The sequence below is a fragment of the Physcomitrium patens genome, chromosome 13 (assembly GCF_059467195.1).
Source record: "Physcomitrium patens ecotype Gransden chromosome 13, ASM5946719v1, whole genome shotgun sequence".
In the NCBI taxonomy this organism is placed as follows: Eukaryota; Viridiplantae; Streptophyta; class Bryopsida; order Funariales; family Funariaceae; genus Physcomitrium; species Physcomitrium patens.
The window spans coordinates 9821166-9837804 of record NC_143422.1 but is presented as its reverse complement, the minus strand read 5'-3'; the positions used below and the strand labels follow the sequence as shown (position 1 = coordinate 9837804).

The 16639-nt window shown below is 39.2% G+C and overlaps 1 protein-coding gene across 2 annotated transcripts; it reads right to left on the bottom strand.

Moving 5' to 3' along the window:
• Window positions 1-922: 922 nt before the first annotated feature.
• On the bottom strand, window positions 923-11462 carry LOC112290479 (nuclear pore complex protein NUP214). Of its 2 annotated transcripts, none has more exons than XM_024536753.3 (19): window positions 11079-11462; window positions 10266-10477; window positions 9867-10035; window positions 9516-9653; window positions 8896-9020; window positions 8662-8774; window positions 8247-8380; window positions 7963-8128; window positions 7474-7751; window positions 6616-7259; window positions 6136-6294; window positions 5842-5899; window positions 5455-5588; window positions 5124-5242; window positions 4614-4980; window positions 4166-4291; window positions 3694-3934; window positions 1712-3340; window positions 923-1333 (listed from the first exon to the last, which is right to left on the bottom strand). In XM_024536753.3, exons 1-19 carry the CDS (start codon window positions 11245-11247, stop codon window positions 1221-1223), a joined length of 5094 nt encoding a protein of 1697 aa, XP_024392521.1. In that variant the 5' UTR covers window positions 11248-11462; the 3' UTR covers window positions 923-1220. The 2 variants fall into 2 exon arrangements, with proteins under 2 accessions (XP_024392521.1, XP_024392523.1); XM_024536755.3 differs by having other exon boundaries at window positions 1718-3340; window positions 11079-11451.
• Window positions 11463-16639: the final 5177 nt, after the last annotated feature.

Genomic DNA, 16639 nt, shown 5'->3' with positions numbered 1-16639 from the left:
AGACATTCACATGCTCTTTTCTTGTTTGATAGTACAATAGAGGCAAGACTAAGATCATTCTTATAAAAGTCAACATCTTTCTTATGTTATTTTATTTTTCTTCTTAATTTTTTTGTAATATTTAATAAATAATTTAATATTTTTGTTGCTTTAAAAATATAGTTATCTTGTAGCATTCTTCTCCTATTACAATAGAACATGTCTAAATGCATAACCTCTCTAAATGCTTACTACTATCCTAGTCCTAATCTTTTAACTATAGTATTTTATTGACCTCTACAAGTGAATAACTTACCTAAGTGAATATCCAACCATTAATTCTAGCTCTATTCAATTAGATATGTTCTTTTGTGTTTTTTAAAAATACTATCCTTAATACCATCTATAATATGCATGTTCTTAAAAAAAATTGGTAACTTTATTGCAATATTTTTGATATTACAAATATTAAAATGCATAATGAAATGATAAATATTAGAATAACATACAATCTCTATTTATACAATTTCTTAAATGTGAGTACATGAACAATGTGTATGTATGTATGTTTGTATGTGTATATATACATAATTTAATGTACATATATATCAAAAAAATCAATTAAATAATTAAAAATATAATTATTACATTAAATGTATGAATAAATTAACATAAATCATACATAACTAGAAGAATAAACAAATACTACCAAAATTAAAAGTTAATAACTACATAATCATAATTGCAGATTTTCAAAATCATCAAATATAATTAAATATGTAAAATTAATGTAAACTTATTATGGATACTAAGATGAAGTACTCATGAAGAAAACACATGCATACTAACATCAACTAATTGATTCCTTGTAGCATTTTGCATCTTACAACACGATGAAGAAAAATATATTTCATTAAACATACGATCTTGAACTATAAAGACATACACAAGAGAAATATAGCATTGATAAATGAAAACTTAGACGTATCACAAAAATGGTACTTCCTAAATGTTGCCGTCAATGCAAGAGACACCATCCCACGAAGAATATGTCACGTCTTTACTACAATGTTGAACATCTAATGATAATATGAAAATTCACCCCCTTTATGCCTACATGCCGCACAAAGTTGTATCTCAATTGAAACTGTAAAGTTACTTAAGTTCATTAAACAACATAAAATTGAGACTGCTTAACACTGCTTAACACGCTTGTACAATCAGGAACCAAGCACATCACACTACTTTCTCATTTGAGTGAATAGGCTTGGAGCTGAAGGACTTGAGGAACTAAATGCGGGCTGTCCTCCCCCTCCAAATGCTTGGAAACCTCCTCCAGTTACGCCAGCAAAACCTAGACACATAAACAGAACTTGCAGTTAAACTTCCAGCGCTAAAAAAACAAATAATGTATTGAACTCATTCTTTCTTGCAATTGTTTCTAAAAATTCTTTAAGTCAGGAGGGATAAATATTAAGCATGATGAGTGTGACGTAACAAAGAAAAAGGAACCAAAGCTTTCAAAACTTAAAAGTGTGTTACAACTTTATCCCGCTGACTCAAAATCCAGTACAACTAAATACAACTGGTAACGGAGGCATCAAATACTAAGACGGAAAATTGATTAGAACAATATATCACTGCCGCCAGAGCTAGCACATATCATGTACTTTCTCAACTCCGTCTGAAACAATGAGGAAAGATTCAAGTAAGACGTGAAGGAAGAACTAACCACCACCTGACGCTCCACTAGCACTAGTGAAACCACCTCCGGTGGCAGCACTCGCGAAACCCCCTCCAGTTGCAGCACTCGCGAAACCCCCTCCCAAGGCAGCACTAGCGAAACCCCCTCCCGTGGCAGCACTCGCGAAACCCCCTCCCGTGGCAGCACTTGCGAAACCTCCTATTGTGGCAGCACTACCAAGGCCTCCTCCTGAAGGAGTACTACCAAAGCCTGCACTAAGTGTGGAGCCAAATGGGGTTGTCGACCCAAATCCCATTTGCCTCGTCTGACCAAATGTTCCAAGTGCACTACCTAAAGCTTTCTGTCCTGGTCCAACTTGAGAGGGCTGACCAAAACCACCTGCTCCAGGCGGCGCAGGACTTCCAAATGCTGTAGCAGACCCTGCTGGAGTAGTTCCGAAAGGATTAACGCTAGGAGGGTTACTTGTAGTGCTTCCAAAGGCTGTTCCAAACGGACTAGATCCAGCTTGTGACGTAGTGGGATGTCCAAAACCAAATCCTACATTCGTCTGTGGAGGTGACTGAGCAGATGGCAAACTGAATGATGGTGGCCTGAAAAGTTGACCCTGCGGTGATGACATACCAAATCCTGAAGAGGTTTGCTGCGTGCCAAATGGCACAGAGTTTCCGAATAAGCTAGGCTTCGGGGCTTGAGGCTGTGCAGTGCTGCAGCTCCCTAGCCCTAAACCCTCAAGATTGAACCCTCCTACAGATGTTCCTCCAGTCCCCTGTTCCTCGTCCATGTCTTCCTCATCCGATTCAGGAGTCGTGATTGGTGGCACACTGAAGGTCGCTGTTGGAGGGCTTGCCGCAGGAAAAACAAATGGAGTCTGGGAAGTTGAAGTTGGTGTGAAAGTTTGTCCAAAAAGCATACTTCCCTTGGCAGATGGTGCCTGGTCGAGAGTTGGAGAAGCAGATTCATTGGGCGAGGAAGGCGGATGGTTGCCTAGGACTTGAGATGGCGATGGATTTGTTAGAACAGTCCCAGAAATGCTTACCTGGGGTACAAATGATGCAGACGTCACTGCAGGGGAAGCTATAGCTGAAGATGGAGTAGCAACCGGCTTGAAGGAGGAAGTACCGAAAGCAGGGATTCCAAAGGAAGGTGGCTTAAATCCAAAATTAGGCTTGTCTTCTTTCTCACTATCCACCGAAGGCTTCGAATTGAAACCAGAACCAGATTTAGTACTCCCGATCCCCAGCTTTGTGGTAGCCGAGACTCCAGTCGTAGCATTGGACGTAGCGGAACCAATTGCGGAGCTGGACAAAGTTGGTAATGAAACAGTTGCACCCTCATTTGATGAGCTTGTGTTGCTCACTTGCTTTCCAAAAGACATGGACCCAGATGTGCCCGAGGTACCGGTCGGTTTTGCAAATGATGGTGCTGTAGCGAATGAGAAAGAGGGTGCAGGGTTGGAAGGATTGCTGTTGGTTAACTTAAAGACGCTCTCTGATGAAGTATTTGACGAGAGTGATCCAGTAGAATAACTAACGCCCACATTAGAACTTGTGCTTACAACTGAAGTAGGGCTTGATGATGTCCTCCCAGGTGGTGGTCCAAACCTTGAAGTCAGAGTAGGTACCGACTTCTCAGCGATAGATGAGGAGTTTCTAGGAACTGCCAGAACACCGCAAAAAGCTATTTGATAAGAATTCTTCCCTTACAAGACGAGCACGTTAACAGTGCAAGTGAGACAAGGGCACTGCAATTCAGGTAAGGTTATATTGAAAAGAAGTTCCCCAGATTATTGCACCCTTAGATTGTTGCAATTACTGTTATCCTTATGAAAGTACAATTAAAAGGAATCAGAACTAAAGAGATCAGCGAAGTCCATGGAAGTTGTCTAGTACCAAAAAAATAATTCCGTGAAAAGAATATGATTTGTTGTATGGTTGTATGCCTGGACGATGAACTTGGGCATTTCTATAAGTATACACAGTAAATTGCTCCTATGCAGAACAAAATCATACCTGCACTTTTTGAATCAGGTCGAATATCTCTGGGTTCTCGTTCAGACATGAAAGGAGAAGCTTGTGAACCCTCCAGGTTCGTGACGGCGGAATTTTCGGAGAATCCAATGGGGATAGAAGAGGCCTTATTTTTTGGCACACTTAATATGGATGGAGCAGAACTTGAAGTTGCCGACTGTGCTTGACTTGATAAAACTCGCCTCACATGTCGAGGATGGGAGGAAATCTTCTCAGAAGACTCCTGCTTGAAAAATAATATAATGCTCAGTATATTATGCTAGAAATCGTGTCTCCATTTTTACATTTAACAATGCAAGCAAAATCCAGAAACTGATGACAATATGAACCTAAACGAAGCACTCAAGGAAGATGGCTATCAAAAGTCTGCTGCATTATAAATCAGAACAACTGATTCTCTCTGCTCAACAATCCCAGCGTCAAGCCACACAACTGGGAAATGGCAAGTGTATACCTGAAATGATCTTTGACGAACATATTGCTTAGAGGCATTTGGTTGATGAGAGGGTGTGTGATGTGAGACTCGTTCAATCATTGTCTTTGGAGAAGCTCCTCCTGCCAACGCTAACGCCTTCTGAACCTGCGACAGAACATTCTGATATGAAGCTTTCATAGCGAGACCACAACATTCCCACAGGAACTTTTTTCAATGACGACCCCAGTCGTAAGAAAAATAAATCAAAATCCAAATTAATATGGACCACGCTGAATCAACGTACCGTCATTAACACATGAGAATGAATAACATCCTTCCAGAGACTGAATTCAATAAGGAGGGAATATTCAAAACTAGTAACATGAGCCTAGACGATCCATATCGAGCCCCGAGAATAAGTTCGTTCTGTGAATTAGCCTTGGTACGCGAATGCGAAATTTCAAAACAGGATTACAAAATACAATACCCCATCCATGGAATCCCTTCTCCTCCTGGTAATCGATGGAGCCCCGACTCCAGAGTCAGAGGGGATAGTTCGCCTAGGTGGAGTAGTGTGTATTGGCAACCCTAACTCGGCCTTAATACATGGAGAATGAAATGATTGTTGTCGAGCAAGAGGACTAGGTACGGTTCCACTGAAAGTTGGTCGAGTTTGCACATGGGAGGTCCCATCCGAAGGCAAACCAACAGATAGCATGATTTTTTGAGCTGTTCGTGGCTGTGCAGATATATGTAGCACCTCCATTTGCTGAGCCACCTGTTGAGAAAGACGGTCTGCCGAGGCAAGAAGTCCATTTACCGTGCTGTAAAGATTTTGAACCGACTGACTCCGCCTGTTCAAAAACAAAGTAGTTAATAACTTACTACAAACTCTAGAGCAGCATGTGAAACGATCCACCCAAGGTTGTATCCATAGCACAGGTAGAAGTTTATCCTCAGACGGAATGCTTCATAAACACACAGTAAGCACACATACCCTGCGCTTGTCTGCCGGTTTATGTTCACTCCACCTTTTTGACTAACAACCCGCTTTCTATTATCAAGCTCCAGGTGGTGAATATGTTCTTCTAATGCAGCAATCTGTTGCTTAAGGGCCTGCCATTCATTTCAATTGTTGCTTTATCAACAAAAGACATCAACATGTAAATCAATTTCAAGACAGAGAAAAGATGACGACTTTAGATACATTTGTACATTCAGCTATAGCAGATCTGCAAGATAACACTTTTGAAGGTGGATGGGCAGGATATATTGAAGACACCACACTGCTCAGAAACGAGTGATGGGCTGCATATGCTTCGGCATACCTGTTCTGCCTTGGTAACGCGTTTCCGTTTCACGTCCAGATCTGGTGTCAATTTGCGCCGAATCCACAGCTCTTGATGCCGGTTGTCTCCGGCTTGTTCTGTTTTGCTTCGAATGTACAATCTCCACGCTTCTACTGCTTGGATATTCATCATTACATTACAATTGTGAGCTTACATGAGGTGCATGCTCATTTTACAACGACTTCGAACTTGGGATCAAAAAAATAAGTAATGAAGTTTTACAATTACAAGCTTTTAGCAAGAACTCAATCCAGGTACATACTCCAGCCAGAACTTAATAAGTTGTAACCCTTCACAAAATTAAACTTCTACCAAGTAAGTGATGAGTAAAGTACTGAAAATGAAGGACAGATTAAGGTATTTTACATTGCAAATTTTCATCGCGCAAGTTATTAAGACTCTGTCTCTGTGCTTCTACCCGCTCCTGCATAATAACAAGCAAAAAACTTAACTTACAACACAACTATTTAAGAATAAACACAATATACAAATTCCAATCAGAAGATTAGAAGACATGTACTGAAACTATGTAAATAGAAATTAAAAAAACATGCAGCACATCACGATAGTTGAATTCTCAGCAGAACGTCTACAACATGAGGACCAGCGACTCTGAACAATGACGTAAGAGGGAAGACACTAAGGATTCTCACAACAGACCTTGGCCGTTTTGCAATTATCAGCTAGGTTCCGAAGCTCCAACTCCAGCTCGTTGAGAGAATTCTTTGTAAAGCACGGAGGATGATTGCCTGAGGTCTTCTCACCCCGTCCTTCAATATAAGCCATAAGATTATCCAATTCACCACCCATTCTTCTTATCTACAAAAAATGCACTTTGTAATGAGTATTGGGTGAAACTGCTAACTATAAAAACTCAAGCTAGACAGAACAGGGAGGTTAAGTACGGTTCATTTTTTCGACCTAAATTCTTCATTATCATTATCAGAATAAGTGAGGTGAATCACCAAAATGCCTAGCCGGCGATCCATTGGCATGTCAACACCCAGAAATCTTATAACATAATGACATTGTCAAGGAATTACAAGAAACCTGTAAGGAGCATGTGATCTCAGCAATCATGGAAACCTAGAGGTTCACAAAAAGATAGTTCCCCTCTACCGTCGTGAGGTCAGTGCTTACCTGCTCTAATTGATCATAGAAGGCTTGCTCAGGTTCTGAAACACCTGACTGTTTCGCTGAGGATCCAGAAAGCGTTCTAGCTCCACTGGAATTGGTTTTCTGCAATCCCTTAAGAGCACCTTTTCCGTTTCCCATTGAGCCAAATAAACCAGATGATTCAGGAGCTTTAAGGTTAGAGGCTAGTGGGCCTTGCGAGGTCGGAGTAAATTGGACGGAGGGTCGAATATTACCGAATGATGAAGAAGCAGGAGGCGTGCCCTGGAAAGGTGGGGTAGGTTGGCGAGTGCTTTCACCGTTTCCTACCGAGCCAAAAAGACCTGAGCTAAATGACTGTGAGTTTATTAGATGAGAAAGTAGAGAAGTTTGACTAGTAGCAGACTGCACTTCAGGTACAGTCCTGGTTAGAAGCGAAGGGGGTTGATTTGTAGGTCCTGTTTGCTGCGTTTGGCCGATGTCAGATGGAGCACCCTTCACTGTGCTTAAATGGCTGATGTCGCTGGTTCCTGCAGATCCAAGGCTGATCAAAGCTGAAGATCCAGCTGTTTGTAGACTTGGCATTGATGGAGTCTCTTTAGATAACAGAGAACCCTCCCCCTTTAGTAAGGGACCTTTCTTTAGAGCCTCTGACAACTTTCCATATCTGCCTGTGGCAATGATGTTATGATTCAAATTGAGAAAAAGAGATTACTCTTTTGGGTTTCATTGTCTTATAAAAAGAACAAATGCTAATTTCTTGTGATATCTCGACTGCCTTCAGTGTGAAACTTCAAACGAAAGGAAGAGCAGCACATACGATGTACAGCTAAATGATGTATAATGTTCAGCAAACCCATTCAACCAAATGAACAAGGATAAAACCTGAAGCTGGGAGGCGTGAGAGAATTTCATCGTTATCGTTGCCATCGTTCTCTCTATTCGCATCACTTCCAGATATCACGGAAGGTTCATCTTCTGTTCCCTCCCTAGTCTGCTTGCTTTCTGCATGTTGTGAAACGGGAATTTCTATGTTGGCAGACTGTTGAGAGGCCTCTAAAGCAATATCTCCAGAAGACTTTGACTTGGATTTAGAACGAGTAACCTTCGGAAGCTTAGAAGGAGGAGAAATGAACTCCATAGCAAGGGAATTCTTATCGAGCCTGACACACAAAAAATAATAATATAAACAAACAGTTTTCCAGATATTACTGCAAGTATTTGACATAATAACAGTGAAACATGCACCATCCAAACACATGCAGAACTTTCAAACAGATGCACAACACACCCCCGAAAGAAGTGATTTGACATGGGACACATCTTCTGCATCCTTGTCAACATCAATTACTCAAACATGAAATTAAACAGTACCTAGCCACCAAGAAAAGACTAAGCTTCCCTCCAAGCGATAAGCACATCAAAACTGGGCACGCAGGGAGCTTCGTGTCTCCACTGTCATCACGAGGGTCCGCTTCTTGCAGATCAGTGGTAGTGGTAACAACAGAAAGCCCAAGTAGAATATTATCATCTCCGTTCTCTGTACTTGTCAACACCAGCTTAAAAAATATAAATCATCCCATTACTCAAGAAGATGATAGGCCTAACCTTCACAGGACAAAACATAAAAATTGAAAGACAATGCAGAATCAAATCACCTTGAAGTTCAATACGAGGTAGCCAGGTATCATTGCTAAGTTCAAAACTAATCGCTTCATGATTCTCTGAAGGCAACCCCAGAGTGACAATGTGATCATCCACGCTGCGCCTGCTTGCAGCAATCACCATATCCCTGATAACACAAAAACCTCTCACTTGCAAAATTATGATACATACATATGAAATACAGCATTTTAGTAGATGTAATGAAGGCAACCAATATAAATTACAGTAAAAATATCATGTGCAGAAGTTGCACCTCACATGTCAATGATCCAAGCTGTTAAATCATGAGGAAGCAGGAGGCTTCAGTGCAGCTGAATACAACCAGTTCACCACATAGCCGCAAAATCATTGCCATCTGTAACAGATCTAGAAGAAGTTTAACCATCTGAAAAAATTTCATCATCTCACCAAGGTTCAATATATTTGGCAAGCATGTACGGGCCACTGGCTGGCGGGAGAACTCTGGAATCGATAGAAGGAAACGTATTGTCGAACGAAACTGCTGTAATTGTGCCATCTTTCTGCAAGCGAAACTCGCACACAATTTAGATTAAGTCCAGAGAGATTAACAGCTTGTACTTCAAACAGACGTCAGGAATACAGATCAAATGCCTTGATAGAACGCTCTGCTGCAAAATTCACCTTCGTAAAATCTCCCTCCCTGGAAGTCACGAGTATAAGAGGACACTCTTCGTCCTCTCCATCCTCATTGGTTTGAGTGTAGGAAACCAGCATTGCATCAAGGCGAATCCATTCTACGCTCTCAACTGTAGACAAGCATAGAAACCAGGGCATGAATACGCGATTAACACCCACTCCAAATATGAGATGAGTCAAATGGAGATAAATTTCACGATTCGATCCCATTCAAAGCAGCATGAATAAAAAGCTATAAGATAAAATAAAATAAAAACTTGTAGACTCAAAACTTCTTGCACAGATAATTGGTAGGGTGCTCGGAAACTGTATTCGTCAAATGTATCTTTATTATATATATATATATATATATATATATGTGTGTGTGTGTGTGTGTGTGAGAGAGAGAGAGAGAGCGAGAGAGAGTGTGTGAGACAAAACTTGCCATCCCAGAATAAGTTGCTACAAAGTTGAAAGTAACTACACAATCACGAAAACTGCATTGCATGCAAAATCTGGACATCGCAATCCAACCGTCAACAGTAAAATGTTTGTTTGCCCAGGGCAGAAGCTCAGAATAGTAGTCCACGGGTATGTCATCTTATAATCACTTGTGAAGCACTTACCATGCAAATTTTCAGTCAAGTCCCCGAGCTGAGAAGGAAGTTCAAAGCTGTGCTGCAACTCAACCCTGGAATTGGTTACGCAAACAGCGCCGCCTTGAGTTAAATACGCGACGTGTTTCCCATCTGGACTCCATGACACTGCAATTACGGTATAAACCATGACACCAGTTACTTCCGTTGTGCCCTGATATACCCCGTCAATTCAAGCAGGACCAAAAGCAATAGAAAATGAATTATGTTAGTGTAAAGTCGGAAGCACAAGCGAGATCCAGGTGAAGGTTCAATTTTATGCGGCGACCCTTTGATCACCAATGTAGCATGTTGTTTCAAGACCAATGCCACGTATATCACCTGCTACAGCATCACTGTTTACAAGACGCGAAGGTGTTTCCCCAACACGCCCTGAAAAGAGCTGGCCTTCCCTCGATAAAATGAGATAGGTGTCATCGGCAGGACCCCATCTGAAATCTTTTATATGGCATTCAGGAATATCCCTTGATTCTAATGGTATATTGTCCAACTGCATCACACAGAGTTATCACCTTGCGTCTAAGAACCAAATACAGTTAATTTGCGTCATTACTTAACTTGTATAGGTTCATAAAACACAATGCCTGAACAGCATTTCTAACCTTTACATACATTGGTTGGTGAAGTAACTAGGCCCAGTTTAAAGAGACGACGAGCAGGACCCAAAAGAAACAACTCCAAAGCAGAGAAGCGGACGTAGACTCGCAGTGCAAAGGATACCTCCTTGAAGAGTGTAGGAACGTCATAGAATCGAACTGTCCCTTCGCTGACGCATGCGGCCAAAGTCAGCTCGTCTCGTGAGAGAGACAATATATAAACACCAGGTACTTGTACATCTACGTAGTCACCCTGCTGCACCTTTGTGCTACTTCTACCATCCTTTGCTTGCAGTGCCATACGAACAAGTCCAGAAGTTTCTCTGACAATGAAACCTGCTCCGGAAATCATTACAATCTGGTTATCATTTATGTAACTCTCCGAGTAAACTTTTAACCTCATGGGAGGCTCCATGGAAACTACAGATGAAGTTGATCAAGCGCGGAGCAATCAACGTTCATGAAAGCAAGAATCGATAAGGTATTGAGTGACGAAAGGCTCGGTGCGGGCACTCCTAGTTTTGACCTTCCCAATGGCAACATGGCTCCAAGTACACGATCTAAACCTTTAAACCCTAAACCAGTCTCAATAAATTGCACGTTTACAGATCTCTCTACTCTAACTCAAATTGAGGTACCCGCCAGGAGGTAAATGAACTCTACCGTCGGAGGATTCCACGAAATAGCTGTGATCAAAGAACCTCGGGATCCTCTAGGTGGAAATTTCAAGATCAGATATATTTTCAAATATCAATTTTCAAAATTTTAAAAAGCTTTGTGGAGCTGTAACTCAACGGACTACAAACAGATTTGAACACAGACACTTAATTCAGACTCAAAAAGCTATAATCAAAGACCACAATAATAAGTGACAGCTTGTGGACCACAAATCTCTTCACAATCTACGCAATGGACAGTCAAGTTATTTTTCGCTCACCTCCTGGATACACAACAAATGTAATTCCAAACTTGTTGGCAACTTCCAGTCCCCTGACAGGAACGATCCCATCTTCGAAACCCGCGGTTCCGTCGTGCAAGGTCAGGTCTACTCCGATCCGACGAAACAAGATGTCCTTCGTCTCCCGCTTGGCTTCCGTAACATCCATGGCGTCTCTTTGAACTTTTAATGTTTATGACCACAGCCGAGTTTAAACAGGCCGGATAGACGAAACCATCGGAACCAAATTGTTAGAATTCGAACGCAAATCGGTCTGAGCCTGAATAACCAGGTGAAAACGCACAAGATATGGATACACTTCGTAAACCTAAGCGTTCTTCGTCTCAGCTTCGTGTTCAGGTCTACGTTGGTGCGAGGGCATCACTATCAAACCCTAGCAGAATTGTGTCACAGGAACTATGAACTCAATTGACTGGTTCCGCCATCGTGGGCCGTCGGATCGCAGCTGTCGCTTCGATTCAATCCTAACCGCGGATCGGATTACTGAGAACAGAGAGAGGGAACGTAGGGAACCAGGGGGACGGGCAGGTTGGGAACTCATAATCCATTTCTCATTTTTGTTTATTTCATTTTTGTAATAAATATTTAATTTACACATGCTCTATTGTAAATATTCTAAAATTATGACATTATATTTTAATAAAATAAAATAAAACTCATTTAAAATGAGTTTTATTTTATTTAAATTTATTTTAAATTTTATTTATTTTTCTTAAAAATATGATTTTAATAAAAGATATTATATAGGTTTATTTTTTTTAAGTTATTTTTCAAATCATGGAAAATTTTCTACAAGTATCATGTATTAAAGTATAGATTGAGAGGCTAGCTCCCTTTGGACCACTAATTCCTTTTGAGCTCCTTTGCTTGACCCTTATATTCTCTTTCGCCCTTTTTATCAAGGCCATGAATCTCAAGGATCGAAAAATTCAATATGCTCTTGTGTAACTCAAAAAAAAAAAAAAAAAAAAAAAAAAAAAAAACACTCAAAACTAATATAGTGCTGAAACTAAAATGGCTATTGTCAAAGACAAGAAGAGTAGGAAGTCTTGAAATAAGACTAAGGATTAAAAAGGCATTGACAAGAGTGAAGAAGACTTCACCTTTGCCTCTCTATACTATCAAAATAGGATCTATGTAGCAATGTCATATAGAACCTCTAACATATGTCTAATTTGCAAGACACGAATCTTAATTTACAAAGCAAGTTTCTTATATGCACACCACATCAAAAGCTTATACCATAAGCTACCCATACATGCAACACGTAGCTAATTTTTTGGCTAAGTTTTTAATCTACCAATCAACTATAAATATGTATAAAATCAAATATGTGTTTATAAATCTTCTAAGAAGTTTTGCCACAAGATAATATTAAATCTACATATATTTATCTTCTACCTAGTATTACTTATCTAGATAAATATGTATATTTGTGACATTATCTCTCTTAGAGACAAGTTTCACAAAGAGCAATCATCATATGTTGAAGAAGTCCAAGATTTGACAAGTTATATTTGCTACATACTCTAATCTTTGTTCTTTTAGAAGGTGGTTAATAGGTCTTTCAATTACAAATATTCAACAAGAAGATTATAATCATATTCTTAGAATATTCTATTATGTTTTAGAATATTTTAAAAGATTTTTTAAAATTTCTAGAAGGTTCTTAGAATATTTCAGCAAGTTCTAGAAAGTTCCAAGAGGATTAAGTTGTTTGAAAAGCTTTCTAAGATTGCTTCATCTTCAAGCAATATGAAAACTTCTTAAAAACCTTCTTAAGGTTGCTTCATCTTCAAGCAACATAGAAACTTCTTAAAGAGCTTTTTAAGGTTGCTTCATCTTCAAGTAATATGGGAACTTTTTGAGAAGCTTCCTAATACCTAATATATATTAGAGTCAATGTTGAGAAAATCTTTAGTTTCAATAACACATCTTTTGGAGCTTTAGCTCACTTTTCTTAGTATAGATCTTATACACATCAGGTTTAATCAAGTTTGTGTTAGCTTTCTTATTAAAACTCTTTCGTTCAACTTTTGGTTTGATCTCTTATATTGTATATCCATGAAAATTTGTTAAAATTTCTTTCTTATCAATATTAAATCTTGATCTTTTTTGATAGAGAATGGATTACTCCTCTTCTTGAATGCATCTAAGTACTTTAGTAGTTGTAGAGTATCCTCTTTGGAATTGATATTGTTTTAGTTTTCTTTTTTTGTAAGATGGCTTGACATGAAGATATTAACATGGTTGATTCTCTCAAATCCAAGTTAGATATTATTATAAACACATCGAATATGTTAGCTCGTAGAACTGGTAAAGTTGAAGGATTTGTTGTAAGATTTTTTAGTGATACAAGACCTAAAGCAGGTCAATTTTTCATACAACCACTTTCTCAAGGTTCTACATCCAAAAAGGCATTGGTACATATACCTCAATAAAAAAAAATTACCTATTCAACAATATAAAGAGCCTCAAATTAATCATCTAAAAAAAATTGATATCACATGCTTAAAGTTTCAAGGATTGATTAACCAAATTTGATTGGTAATTTTTTTACAACCTGAATGCTATCCAACAAAAGAATCATAAGTTGATTTAGTTGGAATCTTGTTCACAAGATAAGCCTTATTTTGTTTTTCTCCTTTATTTGATAAGAGATGTTTAATCTTGAGAAACTTTAAAGCTTTTTTAGAAGCATTTATGGAAGTATTTGGACAACATGACAAGGCTTGATAAAAAAAACAACAAAGATTTACTCATATGTTAAGGTTCACGTTTTGCATCAATTTATGTATATGATTTTAGGCAATTGGCTTGTAACATTAATTAAGATGAATAAGCTTTTTTAAGCCAATTCTATTAGAATTTAAGAAATGATATAAAAGATCCATTATTATTATTATTACTTGATCTTCAAACACTCAATGAAGCTATCAAACAAGCTATGAAGTATAATAATTGATTATTTTAATGTTGTCAAGATAATGTTTATGGACTTTGACAAAGTAATACACTAAAATTTTGTACTTTGCTACTTCAACAAATACATTACTTCCACTCTTTAGAACTAAAGATATCCAAATATAGTACAATTTAAACTTCTTATAGCAAAGGAGAAGAAATATCAATTTCAACAAGGTCTATGCTTATATTATAGTAAAAGACATAAATCTAGGAATTATCTAAAAAAAAAAACATACAACCAAGACTAGAAGTACAATCATTTAAGAAAATGAAGAGACTTAGCAATAATAGAGACTATGTAGTTGTACATTTCAACACCTCAAATTTATTAAGGTCCTTCTTTTTCTTCCCAACCTATTTGTTGTTTTACTATATCTTTATTCCGTAGCCCACAAAATGTCACGGACACAAAATACAGACTTGAAATCTAACAAGAAGTTCAAGAAGAAGTGGCAGAACTAGATTAAACAAATGAGTACAAGAACAACACCAGAAAGGTGAGCTAGAACTCCAAGAGATGTGTTGTCGAGACTGAAGAACTCTTCAGCCTCGACTCCTATATATACTACTGGCCTATGGTTCTAAGGAAGCGCATCAAGAAGCTTCCCAAGAACTATGAAGCTTCTCGAGCAACTACCCAAGAGCTAGGAAGCTTCTCAAGTAACTTCCTAGAATCTACTAGAATATTCTAAGAATCTTCTAGAGCCTTCTAAGGGAATCTTTAGGGAATCTTTGAAGAATATTCTAAGAGAATATTGAAGGAATCTTCTGGAAGTTTCTAGAGACTTCTTTCTAGAAGGTTCTAGAAACTTGTCTCTAGAAAGGTCTAAGGACTATGTCCCTAACATCACCTCCTCCTTTAGCTTCGAGGTCTCCGAGAAGCAATGTTATCGTCAGTCAATACCAACGCAAGAAAATGAAGATCTGTCGCATAACCTCTATTATGAACTCCAATTGTTGTTCACGAGGCAAGTGATTCAATGGTCCTTGAAGCCAACGGTAGTGGCCCACGCCTTCAACTTCTGACCAAGCATGAACCTCCGTGTCTTCATTGTGAAATTGTCCTGCAAACACTCTTTCTGGCTGACCATTGTAGGCAGGCTCGACCTCAAATACAATCACCAGCGATCTGTTGCTCGGAATCCTTCGACGTCGTCGTGGTGTAGGCGGTTCTTCATCTCGCGGTCGTCTTCGTGAGCTAGTTGCTTGAGATGACATGACAAGTGTAGTATCTTGGCTATCCATATTCAAAGGCTAAAATAATAAGAACAAACTTGGACTACTAACAAAGTTCTACGCTATCTTGGAGAGAATGACTACATCAACTATGGATTTTGGTGGTGCTCTCTCCTCTTTTCTGTTTTCTGGATGAGCAAGCTTCAGTAAGAAGCTATCGTCGAACCGACTTGGGTTTCTCAGGATATCGTCGATGAAACTCCTGTACCTTTTGCGGCGCATTCACGAGATTTTCGACCGGCTCCCATGTTCGTTCATTAATATCGTAACCGCTCCAATGCACAAAGTATTCTAATTTACCCCGTCTTTGCCGTGAATCCAGGACCTTTTCCACCTCGTATTCTTCGTGGTTCTCTATTTCTATGCTAGGTGGTAGACATTGTACTCTTCCAGGAAAAGACGATTCTCGATAAGGCTCCAACAAAGAAACATGAAAGACAGGATGTACCTTCATAGTAGCTGGTAACTCCAGACGATATGCTACAGGATTGATCTGCTTCTGGATAACAAATGGTCCCAATCTCCGATAGTCCAATTTGTCACATGGCCTCTTGGTCTTAATATTTTGTCGAAGCAGCCAAACTTTGTCTCCAATCGTGAATTTAGGTGCGTGATTCCAAAATTTGTCCGCGGATGCCTTGTAAGATTCTTGGGCAGTTTGCAATTGAAGCTTCAATGTAGTTTGAAGCTGCGAAAGCTCCTTCACCAATCCTTCAGCTGTCGAATTGTTAATCGTTGACGAACTCCATAAGTCAAGCTTCGGATGGTATCCATAATTGGAAAAGAATGGCGTTTGTTGAGTTGACGCATGAAGGGTGTTGTTATATGCAAACTCGACTAGCGGTAGATATGCGACCCAATCATCTTGTTGATAGTTGATGGTGCAACGTAAATATTGCTCTAAAACTTGATTCACCCGTTCTGTTTGGCCGTCCGTTTGAGGGTGAAATGCCAAAGAAAGCTTGATATCCACCTTCAATATTTCAAAAAGAGATTTCCAAAACTTTGACACAAACTGGGTTCCTCGATCCGATACGATATCATCTGGTAGACCATGATATCGATACACATTATCAAGAAAGAGTCTTGCTGTGTCTTCGCTTGACGATGTCTTCTTGCAAGGGACAAAATGTGCCATCTTTGTAAGCCGGTCTACGACAACAAAAATGCTGTCAAATGAATTCGATGGTGGTAGATCCGTAATAAAGTCCATGGAAACCGAAGACCATGGTCGGCGCGGAATAGGCAATGGCTGTAGAAGTCCATAAGGCCGATGTCGAGGGTTTTTGGATCTTGAACAAATGTCACAAGATACAACAAAATCTTTCACATCCTTC